The 25029-nt window shown below is 37.0% G+C and overlaps 1 protein-coding gene across 1 annotated transcript; it reads right to left on the bottom strand.

Annotated features, from left to right (window-relative positions):
- Window positions 1-10: 10 nt before the first annotated feature.
- Window positions 11-22241, bottom strand: LOC137394321 (xylosyltransferase oxt-like). Its single transcript, XM_068081039.1, has 14 exons — window positions 22209-22241; window positions 21848-21898; window positions 20985-21168; window positions 20334-20462; window positions 15556-15723; window positions 15021-15199; window positions 12855-13057; window positions 10200-10280; window positions 9093-9309; window positions 7561-7743; window positions 6840-6945; window positions 3644-3771; window positions 2979-3191; window positions 11-780 (listed from the first exon to the last, which is right to left on the bottom strand). Exons 1-14 carry the CDS (start codon window positions 22239-22241, stop codon window positions 100-102), a joined length of 2556 nt encoding a protein of 851 aa, XP_067937140.1. The 3' UTR covers window positions 11-99.
- Window positions 22242-25029: the final 2788 nt, after the last annotated feature.

The raw sequence follows: 25029 nt of genomic DNA, 5'->3' as shown, positions 1-25029 counted from the left end.
TCTTTTTCAGTATGTACGTGCTACCCGGACGGTGAGTAAGTCATAAACATTGTCCTACAGTTTGATTTGTCAGATCATAAAGCATAATTGCAAGTAAAATCAACTGATTAACTGCGTTATTTTACCTGTCCTCGGATTGATCTCTCCCAACTCAGATTTTGGATCAGGAGAGAAAGAGCTCCAAGATGTTTCATTACAAAGAGGTATGATTTCACATTCTGCTGGAGGTTTTATAGAACAGACTGAATTCGGTTTCCAAAAATCAGAAACTATCTTATCACACCAGGCCATTAACGACGACATCGAGCCTTCTAACAAGCTCTGATGTTGACTCGTGGTGTACATCGCCTCTTCACCGTCACTGATAATTTCATTATAAAAACTTAAAAGTTCGTTTGAGATTGGCACTGAATATGGAGAATAATCATAACTGACTGAAAACTTGGGAGGAAGCAACCGTTTCGAATATAATTCGGGTAAAACAAGATAGGAAGTCTTAGCAACAAAAACATTTTGGTAGACTAGCTTCGCGTGCCATTGACCAGGCAGCATAGGCTTGACGAGATGAACCTTCGTTACTATAATGTTGTCCATGCCTTGCGGTACTGTTACGTTATGCAAATACGCTATCCTTCCGAGTGGGTCGGTGAGAAGTAGGGTTACATTGATGCCTAGCCCGCCTTGCCAGACCTGTATAACTGTGAGATTGTCTGTGTTTGAGCTAAGCATTTGGCCATAGTCCCTGAATATTCGTTCCTTTATATCGAACACGCTGCCCACCTACAATATAAGAGTGTCATACAAAATGGAATAGCTCAACTAAATCTATATACAATGTATATATAAATCATGAAGTTTGTCATCTGTTCGGATGTCTGCCTGTCCAGCTTTAGCGATTAAAATCTTGAATAAATTAACATCGAAATCGAACTTGAGAAGTCACCCGACTTGACACTTTACATTATATGGAATTCTTTACTTAGTACGAAGCAAAAATTTTACTTCAAAATTTTTTACGTTATCTGGAATGTACATTAGGAGATATACGTTATAGGAGCATCTGCTGTATATATATCTGTCACATGGCAAAATGCAAAGCAGTCAGTGATTGGTTTGAGCACTTGAGCATTACATTTGACTTGAAACCCACACTTATGCCATAATTGACAGGGAGAAGTTGAATTTGTAGGCCAAAAACAATATTTCAAAATCTAGAGATTGACTTATAGGGTGAGGCTAAAATGCATACTGTAATATCTAGTCATTTTCAATGATAAAGAGTTCCAGATTAAAGTTCAATCAAATTTATTCTATAATTTTCCATCTAAGCGCGGATGATAAAACTACCCTATCTAAGGTCAATATTTCAGCTATGTACCCTAACAAGAGGATAACTCCAACATATAAGTACATCCATAAATCGTATAAGAGTTACTTTACTGAATACTACACATGTCCTTACCCACAATTTGTAAATGAGATGTACACCAAAGGAATTAACATAAAATAAATGAATAGCCACACGACTTAGTATTCCATTAAGCTCAGCCATGTTTCGTACCAAACAGCTGATTTCATGTAAACATAGACCTTAGTGCATTCAACTCTGGTGACCATTCAGACAACTAGGTGTCACTTTCCTTTCTTTCCAGTCATGCATTAACTTTTCATTCACTGCGTTTCTCCTTGCTGCAAGAGAGCTGTTGCTTAAAGAGAGCTCCTTGTTGCTTAAAGAGAGCACACATTCAATAATGCTCAAGCATGAAGTTAGCACCATGTTTAATTCTTTCTGCCAAAGAGAGCTCCTTGTTGCTTAAAGAGAGCACACATTCAATAATGCTCAAGCATGAAGTTAGCACCATGTTTAATTCCTTCTGCCAATGGAGCAGATGGGGTTGCATTAATCTAGACCTACTTATAGGCAAGGTTTGGGTGGCTGACAATCCATCATTTGATTGGAGTCAGCCTATACAGTAGGTATAGCCTAAGTCAAGACTGATCATAAATCATGAAGTCCGCTTTTATGCCAGATCGACTTGTAAATAGCAGTTTAGGGTATATATATATATTGAAATCTATCATACCAAGAACTAAAGTTAAAGTGCTCAACATAGAGCAGTATAAATTAAAAAATTAAATAGTTCACTTATCTTTCAGCTACTGACAGTTTCTTGCCAGTGCATTCTTCAGGCTGTAAGACTTCAACTGGAACAAGATTGTTCCAGATGAAGTCTACAGCCTGAGGAAGGCACTAGCAAGAAACTGTCAGTAGCTAAACAAAGATAAGTGAACTATTTAATTTTCTAAGTATATATATAGGCTATATATAAGTAATAATAGTACATGTGTATAAGTAGTAACAATATATATACAGGTATATTACTAAAACACTAAATAAAGATAATTCTGCACTGATGTGAAACTTATATTAATATAAATGATAACATGTAAATATTTATACATAAACTTATCAGGACAGTCATAATTTTCTTCACTACAAATCTGTTTCGTGGTGTCTCTCATCAGGTGCCTTTGTTTTAAACAAAGAAAAAGTTAAAGTTTTCAGATAAGTGTTAGTATAAACATCTACTCCACTTATTACTACTAGTGTAGAGTTCTTTTGTAGCTTTAAATTTTATCTTATTTATGATCAGTAGTAAAATAACTTTTGAACATAAACATAGGATAACTAAGTGTTTATTCTTACAAGTATTTATGTACACATTATTAATTATGCAGATCTTCACCGCACTTGCAGCTCATAAAGTTCATATTATCATGACAACCTGGAGCAGGTAAAAAGGTACATTTTTTAAAGATACAACAAACTTTTTTAAAGATGAGTTAAAAGTACGGGCCAGCTATAAATGTACAGATAGTGCCCCATTTGCATCTGTTGCTTCATGTACAAAACAGCAAATACTTGATAACACTTGACACCCTGACATTCTACCATTCCGGGACTCGGTAAAACTCACTTTCATGTCAGTGATTCTGGCGATAGCTCCAAGAGGTTTGATGAGAACGAACTTGTCTTGAGGCTTGACATATACTTCCCAGTCGACTGGTCTGCCAGAGTCAAACCTTCCAGTGTAATGCACCAGCATCCCATTCATCGCACTCATCTCTGTTAGAAAGTGTACTTGCTGAATGGTGAGTACATTCATTGCGCATTGCTTGGCCTCGTTCACCTACATTGGCATCAATACTCAAATCTTACTATAAATATAATGTAACTTGCTACTATAAGCTAAACAGTTCCTAAGGATGAAGAACCTGCATGTTCTACAGCTTCATATGTGCTAAAGACTTGCATTCATTATTAAATTCATTATTAAAAATAATTAAAATAATCATCAGATAAAAACTACCAAAAAACATAAGAAATAAAAAGACAATAGAAGTACTCATCAGTTGACTTTAGCTCTAAAATATGGCGGAGACAGCAATGGCCTTGCACGATTTTGATTTTTGTCAAAATCAACTTAAGATTTGCTTTCTTTGGTATACTCCCTGCTTCATGGTGTGTTCAAAGGCAGCTGACTACCCACTTGTCCTTGTGCGGAAAAGTAGAGATGGAATACATGTACTTTTTATATTTATAATATAGCCAAAAATAGCCTTTATGCCTAGTTTCACCCACCTGCACAAGCTTGTTGACAGTGTTTCTGACATGTGACATATAGTATGTGTACTGAAGGTCATCGGAGGTCTTCCATGAATCCTCCGCATGAAACACATTTTGCCAGTAGAAACTCAAGCCAACAGTACCTATTAACAAAAATAAGGGATGTCAGGAAGATACTGTGTATCCCTTCGAGGATTGAGGGGGTGAGAGATACATGCACTCTATACACAGCCGGTAGATTCTACCATATCTTTCAATCAGTACCCAATTATTTATCATTTGACATCTGTTTAAACTAAGTTTGAATTTGCTTCTCTCGGTCTGCCTCTGGCGAATCGATGCATTCAAGCTATTCCGAGTATGCCTTTGTACAACTAACAGTACCCAGGGCAGTTTAGTCTACCGTGAGGGAATAATGGGCAGTTTAGTGTACCGTGGAATAATTATGCGCACAATTATTCCAAAGCACCGGAAGGTAGTTGAGTGGCCCAGTAGGCAGTGTGCCTGGCTGCTGATCCGAATGTCGTGAGTTCAAATCCTGTATGTTGCAGTATTTTTGTTTTTGCTCAAATTCTAAACCAGGCCTCAGACAGACGCACAGAACAGACATGGCCCTTACTATAGAACAAATTTACCTGCTAGTTCATGAAAGTCAAAAAGTTGAACATACCTACTGATTTGAACGTAGGTACCTATTTCCCCCTGAGCACTGATATATCAAAACCTAGCCTAAAAACGAGTTTAATTTTTAACCTTAGCTTGAAGGAGTGCATATCATCCTCTGATAACTATGAGGTACCTGTTGGTCACCTGTGATGGTCAAAAAATGCTGCAGAAATTGTTCGCGCTATTTGGCGGGAAGAATGGGTCACCTGATCAGATTACGAATAGATGATTGGACCTAGCTGAAATGAAACTGTAAAGTAGCGAGCATCTATTTGATAAGGGCTTTCCAGTAGAACCCGAATTGTTTGTCATTAACTAGTGCTACGAGACGTTTTATATTGAGCTTTTTATTGACCTGTCAAAACAATAACCACGTCGAGTGGAATTCGTCATCAATATAAACGAATTCCAACCTACGGCCATTTTTTTAACTTTGTTTTTGAGCTTTTAAGAGCTTGTAATCACATTTCCACATATTTGCATCTACAACACAGCATAGTAAGACATGGTGAACCTTCTGATATCAAATAACTGTAATGTGAATTTTGTTGCATGTCAACCTTTAAAGAAATTGATTACCATAGCTACCTAGTGTTTAAGAACTATTATACCATCTGCTCTCATCGCTAATGATTTTATATTTCTATTACAGCAGCACCAACAACAGAAAAACTTCCAGCCATTCAATTTTTAATTAGTTATAATACGTATATCATCAATTACTATGCAGACAAAAGAATAAGACAACGCAACCTGAGTCTTTATGATAAGAGCTCATACTGACTATTGTATTGACAGAAACAGAAATGTATGGTCGGCAATTCCTTAAAATTGAGAAATTGAAGGCCCCTGAGGCAAATCCAAAATCAGTTTCAGTTGAAAAGTTGTTTCGAATCGAAACTTGTCTTTAATACTTGCTTTAATAAACCATTATAAATGATGGATTATGGAGCATGACAGCTGGTATGAGTAAAAACAGGCCTGGACTCAAGCGGTATTCACAACTAGGCTTTCCATGACTATTTCATGATTTGTCTACAGCTAGTGTCTCTACAAGCAAATTACAGCTCACAGCTATCCTATATCTGCTAAACCTGTTTGTATCTATACAATGTTCATACAAGGGAGCTAACTACTGACAAGGGAGCTAACTACTGACAAGGAAGCTAACTACTGACAAGGGAGCTAACTACTGACAAGGGAGCTAACTACTGACAAGGGAGCTAACTACTGACAAGGAAGCAAACTACTGAAAAGGGAGCTGACTAGTGACAAGGGAGCTAACTAGTGACGAGGGAGCTAACTATTGACAAGGGAGCTAACTATTGACAAGGGAGCTAACTATTGACAAGGGAGCTAACTATTGACAAGGGAGCTAACTATTGACAAGGGAACTAACTATTGACAAGGGAGCGAACTATTGACAAGGGAGCTAACTATTGACAAGGGAGCTAACTATTGACAAGGGAGCTAACTATTGACAAGGGAACTAACTATTGACAAGGGAACTAACTACTGACAAGGGAGCTAACTAGTGAAAGTGTTCAACCCTGCCACTGCTACCCATGTACAAATTTAACTATTGGCCCACTGCCAGCCATTTTACTGAAAATGGTCAATTTTGCAGCATGATATGTATACACTGTTTTCAATTTCAAACACTATTTAGAATATTTTTGTTACATATTTCATGTTGACAACAAGTTTACGAACAGAACTATGCAACCCAACTCAATGTAGCTATATATTGTGCATTGCTAAAGCTATGTGCAGTTCCTTACCCTTACAACACTATTACTTTCATCATCATCATTGTCAGAGCTGTCAATTTCATTATCCAAGTATTCACTAAAGCCTAAATCAACCATAGTGTCATCAACAAAAGCTCTTCTTCTTTATCTAACAAGGGAGGCGATATTAGCCATATCGCCATAGATAGAAGCCATATTACAACTAAAAAGCTCCAGCATAAAAAAGTACATTTTTGACTTGAAAACTTCCGATCAGAGTAAAATTTTCTTCACGAATGTAAACTAATTTCTGAGAGAAATATTAGGACATCACTGCCAATGCCATAGAAGTATCAAATATTTTGGTTATATTGTAGCGAATAAAAAAATTCAGTGACTACACAGCTACTGTGAAGTTCGAAAAAATCGATCCAGGGCAGTAGGACATACATGTAGATTTATAATAAACTCGTGTAGAGCAGTGAAAGGGTTAATAAAGTGTTTCTCAAGGTAAGCAGGGAACCTTCACCATGCCTAGCTGCTCGCACAAAGCAGCAGATAACATGTAGAGAGAAATATCCAGCAGACCCATAGAGAAAACAATCATTAACGTTTGTATACCAAAGGCAGCATTCCACGAGCAAATTACTTTGAACCAAAACAGTTCAAAGTAATTCGCTCGTGGAATGCTGTAGTTATAATTTTCAAATTCGATAAAAAGTTGAAATGTGATAATACTTTCCCCACAGATTTATTTAATAGCCTCAGATCTCAACGCCTAATGAGTGATAAATAAGGAATGGGTGCAAACGTACCAGCTGGATACGTGGAGTGTAGGAACTCATCTAACCAGTTTACTATCTGATTATTCACAGCTGCTTCGAACTTTCTAGCGAAGAACGTCGCTGACTCTTTGGTTTTCTACAACATGAGATGGTCAATGATGTTCAGAGAGTCCTATGAGATCAGAAATTGCAAACAGACCAACTGTTTTCAATGTCAGACTGCAGTTACATATGTGATTTAATAGGTACATGTTCATTATGGCAAAGTTGCTATCAACTTGGGTGATAAATTGTGAGATTGTGCTACAGCCATTGACCTCTAACATTACTCAGATACCTTCAACATGAAAAGATGACAGTAAAACTAATACAATTCAACAGCAATTTTTAGACAGATGACGGACAAACATTGAGATTTATATTTATAGATTTATATATTGTAATTATAATATAAACTATATTATAATTATATATTATAATATTATTATAATTTATTATAGTAAACATTATAATATATATCAATATAATATTATTTAATTATAATATATTATAATTGTAACTAGGCACATATTTGTAATTTTATATATACGTGTGGGAGTATATATATACACATATATAAATATATATGAGTTGAGTTCGAATCCAGCCAATGACTTTGAAACTAAATTCCAGCCTCACTTAAGGGTGTTAGAAACATGTGCAAATAATACACTAAGGTATGGGACACAGGCAGCTTGACTACACCAGACACCTGAAGTTTATCTTGGTCCGTTCGTGAATCTGTAAAATCTATGGGACTGCAGCCACACCAGTCTACAATATGTCTGTACTGGCACAGACATCCACGCTTTCTGTTCCAGTTAGTCTTGTGCAGATTGTTGTCTATGAAAGTTTCACAGTACTCGCTGTTCTGTAGTACTGTGTGAAAGTATGACTGAAATAGAGACAAATAATTTAGGGGATGATGGTTAATATTTGTGATGCTGATATAGCAAATCAATTCTCAAAAGGCTTTCCACATATTAGTCAAGATACTAAATATTTCTATAAATATTTTTCTACGATTTGAAAAAAAATTTGGTAGAGAAGTCAAGGAAAGTGATTTCTAGAAAATAGAGTGAATAGTTGGAGCTTTTACCTCGCGGCTTTGGCACTTCACGAGCTAAAAAATATTTGTTAAAAAAATTTAAATAGTAGAAAATAAAAAACTAAAATATATAAATATCTCTGTCATACACTGGCCAAGTGAGATCCCTCCATGAACACCATTGTAATAGCAATCGCCACATTTCGCTGTTAGTCTTATTAGGTTTTGTAAAGAGTGAAAATACAAAGTGCTTGCGACACCCTTCATCACGCCCCTTAAAAACCCGTGACACTCAGTGTGTCCAATTTGAAAAAAATGCTTATTAATGTAACTTTAAATGATGTGAGTTTATTAGTTTGTATTTCGTAGACTTTCACTTATCGTGGAGGGTTTGGTCTCGATTAACTGAAAAGTCGAGACCGTTTGGTCTCGATTTATTCAAAAAAATAAAGAATTGCTGTAGTAAGACAGCCTTAAAGCTTACACAAGTATTTAAAACCATACTAATGCTATAAGCAATAAATCATTTATTTAATAAGTAATTCGCCGACTTAACAAAAAACGATACAATCAAAGAGTATAATCGATGTTACAGTGTGCTGTGATTAGATGATGCCCGACTTAGTTAATTTTATCTAGCGATCTCAAGCCTTCTCCCTCATTATGTTACTACATGTAGTCTTTGGTGCTGCCCTTAGCCTCCCTTAAAGATGAACTGACACAAAATTTTAGTAGATTTTATTAGAAATTATTGGTATTTTTCAATCATTTGCAATTGTCGATATTTGAGGTGATTTGACTGACGAGAAGTTTCAAAACTAAAATCGACAAAACTTGATCGCGGTTCAAACACTCCGAAGGAAAATGCATTTGAAATGATGTCACTAGCTGCTTTCATTGCTATAGTTGATATTGGCTATTGTGTTCAAGTTACAGCATTATGCGTCTCTATTCTGTCAGTCTCTTTGCAACTATAGATTTCATAATTACACTTTTGCTTGATCTGAGCGTTTTAACCGCGATCAAGTTTCGTTGTCTTAATCTTGAAACATCTTGCCAGTCAGACCGCCTTAAGCATAAAAAACAATCGCAAATGAGCGAAACATACCAATACTTTCCGGGGATATTTTTCAAGATTTTGTGTAAGTTCATTTTTTAACAACCAGGAGGTAGCCAGGTCTACATCGCATCCTTACCTCAGCAGGAAGCAAAGCGTAGGTAAAATATTGCCTCAGGCCTTGAATCAGTTCATCTTGAGACACTGTCAAGTATTGGATGAAGTTCCTGCTCAGACATATCCAATCGCTGCCGCCATCTATCCTGATGCCAGTCGGTACACTTCGGTTTCCCATCCTCCACAAGTGGTATTCGCACTCATAGAATGTTCGTAGCAGGCCTTGCTTTTTTAGAAACCTAAAATAATGAGCGACAATGCGAGATGACTGGATGCCCTCCCTCAGTATTCAATATTAATCTGTTATTCGTTTAGTTTTATTATGGAAGGGCAAAGCATGAATTCTTAGCATTTGCAGCAAACGACACAGAAATAGAAGCTTTTAACTTGACGTCACATAAAGGGCTTTCATCACTTACTCTGAACATTTAGCAAACTGGTCTTGAAGCAAAGATTTCTTCTTGTACAATAAAAAGGTTTCTAGAACAATCTGAGCAGCCTGTGGTCAGTTGTCTACTGCATCTCTATATTCAAATATATCCAGAGTCATCTTTGAGGCGCAACACAATCTATTATTTAACTTTTACAAATTGATTTATTGATTTTATAACTTATGAAGCAGTTTTATAGATCTCCCTATTGTTTGCAAAATAACATCTCCTCACATGAACCCAATGAAAACAAAGCCTTCTACATTTAGTGCTATTTAGTAGCATTTATCACTTGATGAAGTCCCAGTTGTCAGGCAACACAAACTTGAGAGACAATCTGATCTGTTCAGTGGTTTAGAGGATGCAACAGAACTCCTGTTAAACCAGCCTCAACTTAATTTTAAACCACCCGGTGAGTTTTGCTAACCCATTTGTTGTGGTCAACTGAAGCCAAAATGGAAATAGTTCCTGTGTAATTTATCTGCGACAAGAAGTAATTTCAATAATCCTTACATATTGTGAGTCGGTGTAGCCCTAATTTTGGTTTTACCAAAACAGTTGATTTAAGCTAAAATGCAAAAGCAACAAAGTGCATGACAAATGCTGAAGTTGCAAAACTATTTAGAAAAAACTTTGTATGATATATTTTTAAACTTTACATGAGGGAATGCAGCTTCATAAGAAGGAACACTACTCACATGGGGGTATCTGGGCCATGCGACTTGAGAAAATTTTTGCCTTTGTTGGCTGTAAGAAACGCTGTCAGTTCCTCCAGAGATCTGCAACAAGTAACACCTTTGATTTCATAGATACAGTGGAATAAAAACTTATGACATAATTCGTTAGGGGAGCCATTTTTTAAAAAGAAAATAATTAGAAACCAGTTATTCCTCATCAATGCCCTAATCCGGTCTGAGCCCCCACAAAACTCAAGTATAATATCTGTATAATCTTTAAAGGTTGACTTGCAACAAAATTCACATTACAGTTATTTGGAATCAAAAGATGCACCATGTCTTACTCTGTTGTGTTTTAGGTGCCAATATGTGGAAATGTGATTACAAGCTCTTAAAAGCTCAAAAACACAAAGCCGCCGTAGACTGTATTATAGCTCTGTATTTCTCAGACGTAGTCATGAAATTTATTTATTGTCTTGTCACGTGATGTTCTCACATGAATTGAAAGGCCATTAAAAAGCTCAATATAAAACTTATCGTAGCACTAGTTTATGACAAACACTTCGGGTTTTACCGAAGACCCCGTATCAAATATAAATGCTCGCTACTTTACAGTTTTGTTTCGGTTTGGTCTAATCGGCAAGTCGTAATCTTATCATGTGACCCAATACTTCGCAAATAATTTCTACAGCACTTCGATTATCACAAGTTACCAACAGGCTCATCATGATTATCAGACAATGATGTGTACTCCTTCAAACTAAGGCTAAAAAATTAAACGAATTTTTACGATAAGTTATAAGATATCACTGCTAAAAGTGACAGGATTACAATGACGATAAAACAGACGCGTAAGAACAATAGACATGGTTTTATTGAATGCATGAAGTACATTTGTAAAAATATTTCGACGAATAAGGTTGCATGAAAGTGTAAACAGAAACCATCTACCACAACTACGTCACATTTGAGCCATTTTGGAAAGAGAATCCAAACTATGACGGTCTCGTGTGGCTGTGATTAACTGTTCGTTTTTGAGCTTCTAATCACAATTCCACATATTTTGCACCTACAACACAACAGAGTAAGACATGGTGAATCTTTTCATATCAATTAACTGTAATGTGAATTTTGTTAAGAAATATAAAATGTACATATGAAAAGACAAATGAAACGAGAACTGACGAATAAAAACTACAAACTGTATATATGTTTGTTTACCGTGGCCTCCTAAATGAGGCTAAGTGAAAACCAGAGCGAGCAGGACGGCAGTCAGAATAAGTGGGTGTTGTATTGTTGTCCTGGGTTTTGCTTTGCTCAAAATAAATGTTTTCAAGAACATAAGTAAAAAGAATTATCTACAATGGTACAAACTAAAAAACTATGGCATCACACAGAAAACACAAAACTTGAATTGTTCTAAAAACTGAAACTAGAAAATGAAAACTAAAGTCGTCCTACTCTGTATATGATACACGATAACTCCAAATTTTACATACAATGCACACAAAACAATTGTAATTCACTGACCTGGGCTAGCAAATGAAACTGAGTGAGGCGCTTTGTACACCCACAAAAAGCAAACGAGCAAGAACGCAAAACAAGTGGGACAAAATATGAAAGGTTTTTGAACCTAAAAATATTCTTTTGTAAATCACAGCAAAGACTCTACCAAAAGACATTTTGTGAACTCAAAATTTTGTGAGTAGTCTTTCGTAAGAGAAGGTTCCACTGTATTATCAATGATTGAGATAAATGAAGCCTCCTTATAACTAATAATTTACCGAAAAAAGTTCCCACCATCTGTAAGTCATATTTAACCTTTGACAGGGGCTTTCAAAGATCTCATAAATTTGTCTCAGCATTCCAATCATCCAGGAAACATTCATGAATCGAATGCATCAAAGTAGCAAAATGAAAATCTATACAGGATATAAGACAGTTGAGATAAATAATGTGTTCCTCATTAGCATTGTTACAGAGCTAGTAAAGACTTGATTTGATGTACAATAGACAAATTTTCATCTTTTTATGCGCACAAAGGTGCGTTCGTACAAGAGAAAAGTAAGATATTTGAAGAAAAGGTTTATGATGTTTCTAATAATGACTGGTCTAAAACTAACTTGTCTAAAGGTACGATTGGTACAGCGACACCATTGGTCTAACCGGTCCGAATATCCCGTGTAATCTAATGACTGCACCAAATTTCTTCATTCTAGCTTCCGTTATTTAACTTGTTATCGTCTAAGCTAAAATAACTTGGAAGCGTGACAATGACAACTGGAGATACTAGTAAGCTCTGCACATGTTGAAATTTTTAGGCTAATTTTAAAATTACAAAAACTGCAAAATAGTAAATTGTATTTTTGCATTTTTGTACACAAAAAATCTGAATTTACAACTAATGCAATAAAATTTACGTTATTCTAACTATTGTGTGCTAAATAGAAGTCTCTGATTAGGTTTTCGTATGTAATCTTGTCTCTACATCATTTTTAAACTAATTGGAATTAGACCAAATGGTATGTTGGACGATCGGTTTTAGACGAGATGTCTTTGGGCGATTAGTCTATTAGACCAATCGTCCCGATTCCCTTACAACACAAGAATCAGTCTAATATTGCCACCAAGACATCCTGTCATACCAGCTAACCCGTCTCTACTTGGTTCACCTACTTCACTGGGTAATCAGATTCACTAAGGTTGAGATAGAAGTCCCAGCGCCAGTCTTTCATGTCCAGAGCTTCCTTCATCGTGTGCAACAGCATCTGAAGAAGACTAGATCCACCCCAGATGGTTGCCACACGCTCCGAGACAACCCTGACATTGTCATACTTCTCAGTCAGAATCAAGACTTGCCTGTACAAATATTCCTCCCTCTGAAAGACACAAGTCTAGATAGTGCATTTTAAACTTCTAATGTTGACATTTTTCAGTGGTAAATTATTAACTTATTGTTGAGTGCTTTTGGCTTTTCATACCACAGTTCCGTAAAATGAACCAAAAGTCAAAAATGATGGACCCTTCGAAAAAAACTTGTTCAAGTCTAAAAACATCTATATTAACAAATTCCACTTTGTCATTGTGTTTGTTTGTCTGTTACTCTGCGTAAACATTATGCATTTTCACATTTTTTGGCCAATTTAATTCAAACTTGAGATGCATATGCTTCTGTCAGTTACCAGGAATATTCAGTTTCAGAACTCTGTCTGGTTCCTCAGCACTAGAAACCAGACAGAGTTCTGACAGGGTCCCACAGGCTATCTGATTGAAAGCAAAAAATCCTAGACATCACCAGGCTTAATGTCAGCCACTATTAATTATAGAGCACCAGAATATTTACGCATTAGGCTAGACTGTATTTTCTTGCAAAGATAAAGATGATAAAACAACTCCCAAAGAAAATCCAAGGAACTGCCTAAACAAACCTTCTAGCACATAATATCGACATACTCTTGTCAGATTGCAGCAATAGATGGAGTGACAATACTAAAGATGGTAAATGCAGAGTGTAGTTGAAAATACGGAGACCAGCATGTTAGCTTTTGCATCAAAACTCTAAAAACACCAAACAAACTTTCTAACCGGGTCAAAAGGACTCACTACAATACACTACAAACTTTCTAATATTGCTATATGAACGCTCTTACGATATAAAACCATCTTTTTTTACAATAACACACCGGCCATCCAGCAGTTTAATACATACTCTCTAATGATATATAAAGCCTGGTTCCCATATACATGTAAATCGCAAAACACCGGCGACAGCACCGCAGGCTATTGCGGTGAAATGTGAACCTAGGCGCCGAGTACCGCCGGTAGTCAACGCAAGAGTTTAGCGCTGTTCGAATTTTGCGAAAAGCCACTGGCAAAAGTACCTTCCCGAAATGCACTGTACAGGTGAAGGTCACCATTATCGAAACAGCATGGCGAGCAAACATTTTATGCGATTATTAGCGATGCAGCTTTATATGTGAACAGAAGCCACCAAGCCTAGCATCGCAAGCAATTTGCTGCGCAAGTTACCGCCGGGTTCTCGCAGTCGATATGGGAACCAGGCTTTTAACAATGTCATATGAACTTTCTAACAATTCCATTTTGACTCACTAACAATATATGGCCTATATCATGATGCCATGTTGGCTATCATATGGACTCTCTTCATTATTATAATTATTATTACAGAATGATATGATTTTGATGTTGGAAAAATACTGCATCGTATGGAATTGGAACTCTCATTGGTCGATATATTTGTCAATACAATACATTACTTGGTAGCATCAGTGCATTTAGCTACAGCAGTCATCTACACTTGTGATTATCTGTGTACAGCCAGGCCTTTAGACAAACAGTGCCAACAATTAAATACACTGACAATCGATCAAATAAATGTTCTCTTATATGTCATGGTAAAAGAACATTATAAAGTTGAATAACCAACCCTGTTGTAATTAGCCACTTAACCCAAAAACTTTTTTAATGTGCCAAGAGGGGATAAATCTTAAACTGCAAAATATAAATTGTTTCTATAAGGAAATATAAAGTGATTTTTGATTGTTTAACAGGCGACGGATAGGGGGCAAATTAATAAGTAGCTCTGAATGTGAAGTTATTTCTAAGACTCCATAAACAACATTATTCTCAAAGAAAGCTTCATTAAATTTCTTATACTTGACGAAGGGGAAACAAAAATGGCTTACAGAATATTTTGCAAACAAAAGATGCAGTGAGGGAAAGTTTTAATTGAATACATATCGTGACTTAATCACAGGCTAATCTAAATACTAAATTGTAAGTAACAGTAACTTACATCAATTGTAAGTAACAGCGACTTACAGCATCTACATGAATGTAATAGTAGTGGTTAACATGGTATAGTTGCTTGAAAAGTCTTTTAACTTGTCTCCACGCCCGACCGTTCCATGTGAACATAAAGAGTATCCGTACCATCTTACTAGTCTCCACATCCAACACTGCAGGTGCTCTAACTTCTACCTGCGTACCCTGAGGTCTACCTGGAAAATGTAAAAACAAACCGAACTACAACATTAAGAAAGTTTTGTTGGGATTTGTGCTCTCTTTCATAGAAGCATGTAATTTGAAAGCAATATGAAGATATACTGAATACCAACAACAAGGCACATCTTTAGTAAATCTATGCAAATGAACAGAAATAACAAACAGCTTGTGAGTGTCTAGAAGCTTATAAATTTATATTTCAAAATAGAGATTCAATAATTTATATATATAAATTTAATATGATTCTATTATAATTAAAGAACTTGGCCAACAATAGTATGCTGTAGCATGAATGAGAATTCCATAGAAAAAGACATGTAAATGGTAGCAAAAGAAAAAAAAGTATACTCACTACCATAGCCAGTGGAGTAAATGTTCATAGCATTGAATCCTCCACAAATGAGGGTGTCATTAGAGGGACAGGGGTGCCCGCAGTTCGACTCATCCAGTTTTTCATACTTACCATAAGTATTTCCACAAAAACACTCAACTCCATACTGTACACCGGCATATCTGTACCCTATGAAACATACAAAAACACTCAACTCCATACTGTACACCGGCATATCTGTATCCTATGAAACATACAAAAACACCCAACTCCATACTGTACACCAGCATATCTGTACCCTATGAAACATACAAAAACACTCAACTCCATACTGTACACCAGCATATCTGTACCCTATGAAACATACAAAAACACTCAACTCTATACTGTACACCAGCATATCTGTACCCTATGAAACATACAAAAACACTCAACTCCATACTGTACACTAGCATATCTGTACCCAATGAAACATACAAAAACACTCAACTCCATACTGTACACCAGCATTTCTGTACCCTATGAAACATACAAAAACACCCAAATTCATACTGTACACCAGCATATCTGTACCCTATGAAACATACAAAAACACCCAACTCCACACTGTACACCAGCATATCTGTACCCTATGACACATACAAAAACACTCAACTCCATACTGTACACCAGCATATCTGTACCCTATGAAACATACAAAAACACTCAACTCCATACTATACACCAGCATTTCTGTACCCTATGAAACATACAAAAACACCCAACTCCATACTGTACACCAGCATATCTGTACCTTGAAATATACAAAAGATATTCCCCAAATTCCTAAGTTTTTTACATAACAATATCGGGATATATCGCGAATCGTTGATTTGCAATAACAAATTGTCTGGTGATTTTAGGACATTGTGAGGCTCTAATATAAACCAATTGCATTAGCAGACAGCATGGAATGTTGTGTTAAGTGCGTTTCTAAAATTTTTGCATCATTATATATTCACCATGAGACATTCTTAACCCTGTGGGACCCTAACCACATTTTCAATGCCATAAAAATTTTTTTTCTTTTGGATAACTCATTTTTATGACCAGTTTTAGCAATAGTGAGTGATCATATGTTGATATGTATGTTTTCTGGTGGTTTTTTAGATGCGTCAAATTTGCGACATTGGGCTTTACATGTACTCTAAAACGTTAAAGCATGCCAATTCATAAGATCATACACTCAATTATTATTTAGCTTATTATGTTGCTATTTAAGGCATACATATTATTTTCTACATAATAAAAGACTAAATATCAAACTAATTGTTGAACACTGAAAAAAATATTGCTACGGGTTGAACGGGCTTGCTTTTACAATGCAATAATTTGGAAATCAAAAGTTTTCAGAAAACCTGAAATTCTATGGCATTTTCATTACTGAGTAAATAATATAACTAAATATTCACTAAATATGCATGAAGTCACATATGGAACTGTTTGAAGCAGTTACGCTCCTTGTTCAGGCAGAGGCGTACATCACACTTCTCACACGGTATGCTGCTCTGCCCTTCTATGCAGAGCTTGCATCGACCTCTCTTGTCAACAGGTATGGGCCAATGCCCATAAGTGTCTTTGCGGACATCATCGCATGGTGCAGTCTTGGCCCATTTGTGAAGAATTTGTCAGCACTCAGCTGTGTCTCCTGCTGCTGAGGGCCCGCCACGACGTCTCACAGCATTTGTCTGTGTCAGGCTGTTTGCAATGATGGCTTGGAACTTTCTGCGATTTAAAATTTCTTTATCCGATACACCCAAAGCATGGCTATCCCGCCGATATACTAGCCAAGCATTCATCATGGTGATCATTATGCTATACCAAAATATGTACATGTACCACCTTCTTGATCTCATGAGGAAGCGATACTTGGCCAGGTATGAATCTAGGAGGTCGACACCACCCATATAATTATTGTAGTTGTTTATGATGGCAGGCATTGGTATGGTGACATACTGCTTCAGTTTTTTGTCCCACCTTCTTGCTTCTCCTAGGGGATGCACTGCTGTCTCAGTTGATAACAACATGACCCCCTATTGTCGTACCACCTGACAGCTGCAATATTGCTGTTCTCTTCAACTTTCCAATCATATGCGTCTCGTCCTCTTTTTTTCAGAGACTTTTCATCGGCTAGTGTGCACCCAGCTAGACGATTTTGACAAACCGTTTCTGTGTAATAAATGCCATGCTCCTGTAACTTTATTAACAGTGGTACACTGGTGAAAAGGTTGTCAGCAAAGACCTTGTAGCTTTTACCAGATGACAAAGTGGATGTGAGTTTTAATACAACATCTGCTCCTTGCCCAGGTTCACTTCGCTGTCCATCACCACCTTGGTAAACAGCAAAATCGAAAAGGACACCATCCACACCACATCTACCCCAAATTTTGAAGCCCCAAGAGTGGGGCTTGCTTCCCTTTTATATATTGTCTGATTGGGCTGCGCTTTCTTCGATATGGCACCATCGTCTCATCAACAGCGCAGTGTTGACCTGACGTGACTGCTAGACAGTTCTCTCGCAGTGCATCTAGCCATGGGCGCAATTTCCACACCTTGTTCTGACGCTTCTCATTTTCACTCACGCTCATGTTGTCAACAAAGTGAAGTGAGTAAACCAAACTTTGAAATCTGTTACGACTCATAATTTGATAGACGGGCTTGTAAGCAGACTCATTCTCCCAATACTGTCTCACACTGTCCATTCTGACGAGACCCATGTAGAAAAACATGCCGATGAACTGCTCAAGTTCTTTCAAACTCGTGTTGACTGATTTGCCATTCTTCTGTACACTATAGATATTGGTGTTGTCAACAACATTGTTCAGCATTGCAGTTGTCACAAAACGCTTGAAATACAGCAGAGGTGAAGCAATATCAGTAGGGGGCTCAATTGGGTCACCAAAATATGCAGCATCAGTTGGAACAAAGTCTTTCTTTCTCCAACGATATTGTGGTGTAGTTTGGCGAGTTGTCTGATTACTAGCTGCTGGTCTGAGCTGGCTGAGTGGAACATCATCCTCATCTTCACTAGAGCTATTTGAATCATCAGCAGGACCATCCTGAAAATGGAACACAACAAACTATAATATATGGGGGCTTGATGGAGGATTGAAGCAGTGCAGTCAGTGACCAAAGATTATAAATTGTTTGCCGTAGATAATTGCAACTGCCACATATTTCCACATTCTGATAGCTGCCAAATTTACCTGTTGCTGTGGATCAAAATCTTCATCATCATCGCTGTCTTTTATGTCTTCATAATCGCTGAAATCCCCATCTATCAAATCTAGTATGTTATGAACAGGGATCCTTTTTCTCCTACTTCTATCCATTTTCAGGACTTGGCACAAATAACTGTTACTGTAAGAAAAAGCATATAATTTTGCGGAGAAAATCACAGAGTTACGGTAGTAATGCTTACCATTTGCTGACAATTGCAACTAGTTTTCTAATAAATATTGCTTATGAACATCATCATTTTCAGTGCATAATATTGATCAACAATGCACATTGTGTTATATTTGTATGACACATCTTTTAGAGCCAAATACTTACCAAGCAGTGGTTTTTCAAGTTATAGTAGTTCATCATAATTTGCTGACAACACTAGCAAGTAGTTTGCTCTGAAACATTGCTTATGCAAATTATGATTTTCAGTGCATCATATTGATTAACAATGCCCATTGTGTCAAATTTGACACAACTTTTTATAGAGTAAAAAAATGATCAAACAATGATTTTTCAAGAGCATAAACATGGTCATCTGAAAAATGAATCTTTCTCTCCTATACTACTAGTAATAAAATATAAAACTTACCTTAGAACTCTTCCAGTGAGACAAAATCTTTAGGTAGATGAGAGACAGTCACATTCCTACTGAAGCCAACAATTTCAAAATGGTGGAAAGTGATGCAATGCTAATGACCAATCAATTTGAAGGATCACATGTGTTATTTATGACTCATTGGGTCACAGCACTAATAAATTTTATTCAGTCAATGCATACTTGTAGCTTTATGGTGGGTCAAAGTCCGTGTGTCAAATTTGACACATGGGGCCCACAGGGTTAAACTGTCAATCACAGTATATTCCACACACCAAATATATCTTCCAACGAAGTCGCTTTTCCTTTAAATACAAAAGAACAGACGAAGAACAGAACAGACGAAGAACAGAACAGACGAAGAACAGAACAGACGAAGAACAGAAAAGAACAGTGTTTTCCTTTAAATACTGCGAACAGGCTTTCACTGTCAGAAAAAAATTGAATGTAATTTTTTTTGACAGTAATTTTTGGAATTCTGACATCTTTTCCAAACCGGGTTAACTCTAGTTGATTATCACAGCAAGAACAGAGAAAGTTCACCAACTAAGAAACTAATGAGCGCATTTATCGCAGTTTTACTCGATAAATGTGTAGTTTTACTGTACGTAGTCCTTAGTCTGGTCATTTGTTGCTATCAACAATATACAACAGAGTGATTGCATCGAACAGTACATGACAAATAAGCATTCAGTATATGAAGAAACAACAAATTTAAATAGCAACAAATGGCAGCTCGATCCACATAGTGATACTAGCACGAAATTAACGAGGATAACAGGCCATTCAGTTACCTGAAGCGAGACAAAGATTGGGGAGTTATTAGTACCTACCTGAAGCGAGACACAGATTCCTACAGTAGATGGGGGAGCTATCAGTACTTACCTGAAGCGAGAAAAATATTCCTACAGTATATTGAGGCGTTATCAGTACCTACCTGAAGCGAGACACAGATTCCTACAGTAGATTGGAGAGTTGTCAGTAGAGGAAGCAGCTGTGGGCCCTGATAAATCTCTCTTTCTAGGATCATCCTTATAACATCCAATATATTCTCCAGCACCACCTTCTGTCCAACAAAATATCTCTCGTTTTCTGTATCAGGATTTGCACTATACATAGTAGTATCCTGTTGGAGTAATTCTCAAATAAATTCTCTTCGAGTGTATAAAATTTTTTTATACTTTTAATAGGATTAAAAACCTTCCAGGGATGGCTCAAATGAACAGGAAATACAAACGCTGGATAAATCTTACCTTAAATATAGATTAAACACCTACAGAGGATAAACAAATGCTGAGGTTTTTGCATTTAGAACTTTGTGAAATTGAATGTAAAGAAATCAGGAAAAAAGTAATAAAATTGTAAATCCATGCTCATTTTAGCAATGCTGGCACATATTTCACTGCTTTGCCATTCATCCTATGAATGACAAAACAGTATTTGTTGTATTAATTGGTGTTCGTATGTTCTGTATCACCCAACTGTAATTATATATGAATTTTTGAACATATACTGAATTAGTTAGGTACGTGATTGGTTTATGCATCTATCACTAACTAGTTAACTGGTTGGTTTAATTTATACTCACCTTTGAGTGGACAGTAGCGAGGCAGAGAGGCAGGAAACAACTTATTGTGATGCAGTAAACAACTGGCTCGTTCTATCGCCTCCTTACACTCAGTAGTTTTTGCTCTAGCTATAGCGGAGTGTGCATCTTTATTTAGGAAACCTTCGCAGCTTACTTTTGATTGCTTGTATAAGTCATCAACAATCTAAAATTTCATCATTGCATTTTTAAATACATTATGCTACAAAAACTCAATGGTTGCAATGCCAGCCAACAATTGTTAGCGTAAACTACGTATAAATTGGTTATAATCAGAAGACTTGCCGTAACCACTTAATAGGCAAAAACCCAATTCCGATGACAAAATTGATGCGAATGTACTCAAGATTACTCCTTATTAAACGTGAAATAATTCTCATTAGCTGATGCTTTTTGCCATAGGATATATTCAGGTGGTCTATAAACCCTGTGTTAAAAACTTTTCCCATTTTAATATGCATGAGCAAACTTACTCTGATTACCAGTTACAAAATAAGCTCTATCAGACGGTTGACAGTTGCAACTGTATATTGGCTACCGATTGCCTAAATGTTGGACAGACCTAGTATCCGGAATTGACAAAAAAAACTATAAAACAGCCGGCCAGTAAATATTTATTAAAACTCATAGCAGATAAATTCAAGTCTACATCCAAATTACACATAACTACACTTACTGTATGCACTTGAAACGCTACATGGTACGAGTACATTTATAACAATTAGGATATAAATTTAATTGAGGATTATCATTTGCCACGGTATCTCTTTCTCTTTAGGAGATATTAGGAAAAAATAGCTGCACAGCAAGCTTAAAAACACTTTTAAATTGAAATAAAAAATTACCTTCTTTCTGTGTTTGTCTGGGTCCCAATTGGAATGACTTGATGGTAGTACCTTTGTAGGAAAAACAATTTTATTGTAAGCCGCTTGTCTAATAGCGTGAAAGTTTAGAGGTCTGCCAGAAGTCACCCTACTATCAATTTGAGAATTTTCGTAATTATTGTAAAATGTAAAACCAAGATATAATTGAGCAAAAAAAATGAGCAAACACAATATCAATAGTGTTTTGTAACTAGAACGTTTAGAAAATTGTGCCAGCCAGGCCGACATAATGAGCAAGTGGTTTTTTGACCTCCAAAGTCAAAGACATAAGCTAAGTTCCTAAACCCTCAGCATTATACTTAAAGAATGTCTCCGAACTTACCGTCTTGCAAACATGATAGGTACGACGCAGCATATTTTTAGCACAGATACACGCCCTCTTTTTGACATTATTCGCGATACCAAATGATACCGATCAGTGTCGTGTAGTTTCACAGAGTCCCGCGACCAATGGAAGCGTATATGGGAGCTATCTATCTATCTATCTATCTATCTATCTATCTATCTATCTATCTATCTATCTATCTATCTATCTATCTATCTATCTATCTATCTATCTATCTATCTATCTATCTATCTCGATAAAATATCTCTTGTGGCCCGATAAGCCTTTAGAGATAAGATGCGACTATAACGATAAAAGAGATCAGATATTCTTGTAAAATCGAGAGTTAAATAAAATCTGCTGTTGAGCTTGTTCCATATATATATATATATCAAAACTTCATGACTCGGTTAAAAAATGAGAACTTCATGGCATCTGTATTAATAGTGTGCCTAATATTAGACCCACGAGTAAAATAGGCGGAGTTGCACAGTGTAAACTTTTTAAAATCGACCATAAGGTCTTGATTTAAAATTTTCAGTAAAGTGTTTTTATCCTTAGTGCATCTTCTCTCTTCAAGAGTGTGCCAAGACATGTCTTCCATTGAAGATGTAATACTGTCATACTTTCTAAAACCGTTTGCCCATCTGAACGCTCTTCTGTTTATGGCTTCTAAATCCCTAATGATGTACATAATCATTAGGGATTTAGAATGAATGGAATTTCGTAATGGAGCTCACTCGTTTCCAAACCAACCGGCCACGCCCACTATTTTTATATAAGTTTTAATGGAGGAGCCGCAACATTAACCTACAAAAATCACTCCCATGGGCGGTCGCTCTGAAATTGATGCTTGTATTATACACCATTTAAAAGAGGACAAAAGTCCATACAAGACGCTATAGATAATTTTTGTCTATTCAAAAAACTAACCATTTTGAGACTTAAATTAAAACATGTCTTACCTAAATTGATATATAGCTCAAGTTCTGATAGGTTTTGTATCGGCAACCAGTTTATGGTTTGGGTTTCTAAAGGAATTACGTTTTGATTTTTGTGTAAAAACCATGCTACCAGCTACTAATCAGATATGACATAGTGGCTGGGAGCAATATTCATGTGAATACTGATTGTGGATACATTTCTGTGGTGAGAGAAGAGAGTCATGACATACAGCTTTCGCTTGTAGCCGGGCATTGTTACATAATTGTGGTTTGCCTTTGTTATGTGTTCATTACTGGCTGCAAGCCTTACTCTTATGTCATTGGCTGTGCCCTTTTGTCTATCTTGTGTTGTTTGAGATTATGGTATGAGTAGGCACTCACTTCTTCACTCGCAGTGGTACAATAAAGTCATGTAGTGTACAGCACATTTCAGCACAAGCTATTTCGGCATTATGACAGTGAAGCTTTCAGATTTAGTACAGCGTTATGAAGATAAAACTAGTGGGGACTTCGGAGAGTGGTGCGACAAACTCGAGTTGATAGCAAAGCTCCAAAAAGTAGAGGATTTGGTATCATTCTTGCCGTTATTTCTTTCCAGGCCAGCATTTGCTGTCTATAAACAGCTAGATGACAGGATTAAAGGCAATTATACAAAGCTAAAAGAAAAGCTACTCTAAGCATTCAGTGATAATAGTTTTAGTGCATACGAACAGTTACGAACACGGACATTGGTCGATGGGGAAACTGTGGATGTGTACTTGACCGATTTACGAAGGTTAGTGGCCTTAATTGGCCAGACAGAACCGGAACCGCTCTTCAAATGCGCTTTTGTTGCTGGGCTACCCGATGAGAACACTGCCCAGCTAAAATCTGTAGCATCTGTGGAGAAGCTAAGCTTGACAGATCTGGTTAGCCGAGCGAGAATGATGATGTCCAACAGAGCAACAGATGCTGGTTCTTGTGCTATTGGCTATACAAAGAAGGACAGTACTTGCTACGGATGCTCTAAGGTTCGGCATACCTATCGCCAGGGTGGTGCAAGCAACCGCAACAATGCAAGGCGACAAGTTCAATGTTACAGATGCCAGCAATTTGGTCACATCAGCCGACACTGTAAACAAGAACAGGAAAACGACAAAGGGGGAGTATCGTTGCTGGATGCTTTCCCTGCCCTAAAGTAAGCAGAATGTTACCATTCAAATCTGTTAAAATTCAAGGACGTGACAATGTGGCATTAGTTGATAGCGGATGTGAACAGTCTGTTATACGCCAGGATTTGATTCGCCGACTAGGGTTACAATTGCAAGGGCCACCTCAGCTAGTGACTATGCTAAACGGACATGTTGGTAAATGTGCAGGAGAAGCATTATTACAAGTGACAGCCGAGGGTCAAACAATTGAGCTAAAGTGTCTCGTGGCGCCGTATTTGGTGTGTGGCTGTTCCATGATTCTCGGTATGGATGCCATTATAAGACTTGGTGGCATGGTGGTCTCCCAAAGCTGTGATGTGAGTTTTATGGCATCTACCAGAGTGATCAGTGTTGGAGTAGTTGAAAATCAACAAAAGTTACTTATGAACGAAAAGGAAGCAGTAGTAATCGACGACAAAGACTTTAACGCTGTCTTCGATGGCTCAAAGTGGACAGTAAGCTGGAAGTGGTTAGCAAAAGAGCCTGTGTTGCAAAACAATTGTGCCGAGTATCGCGTCGCTGAAAACAAACGGAAGGCGTACGAGCTGGAAGTAGAACAATGGATTAACAATGGATGGCTACAGCCTCACAATGACAAATTACATGGAAAGGTAACAGGAGTCATACCGCTAATGGCTGCTGCCCAGCCAAACAAACCACTCAAAGTTCGCCCTGTGATGGACT

Source organism: Watersipora subatra, chromosome 4 (assembly GCF_963576615.1).
Source record: "Watersipora subatra chromosome 4, tzWatSuba1.1, whole genome shotgun sequence".
NCBI classification, from domain to species: Eukaryota; Metazoa; Bryozoa; class Gymnolaemata; order Cheilostomatida; family Watersiporidae; genus Watersipora; species Watersipora subatra.
The sequence above is the reverse complement of the archived record's forward strand: the minus strand, read 5'-3'. Positions and strand labels throughout refer to the sequence as shown.

Coding starts and splice junctions, on each gene's coding strand:
- LOC137394321 (XM_068081039.1), bottom strand. CDS start 22,241: ATGCTGCGTCGTACCTATCATGTTTGCAAGACG. Junction 13,058..15,020: donor ATTACATTCATGTAGATGCT/GTAAGTCGCTGT, acceptor TGTGTCTTTCAG/AGGGAGGAATATTTGTACAG. Junction 781..2,978: donor CCAGAATCACTGACATGAAA/GTGAGTTTTACC, acceptor CTTATATTGTAG/GTGGGCAGCGTGTTCGATAT.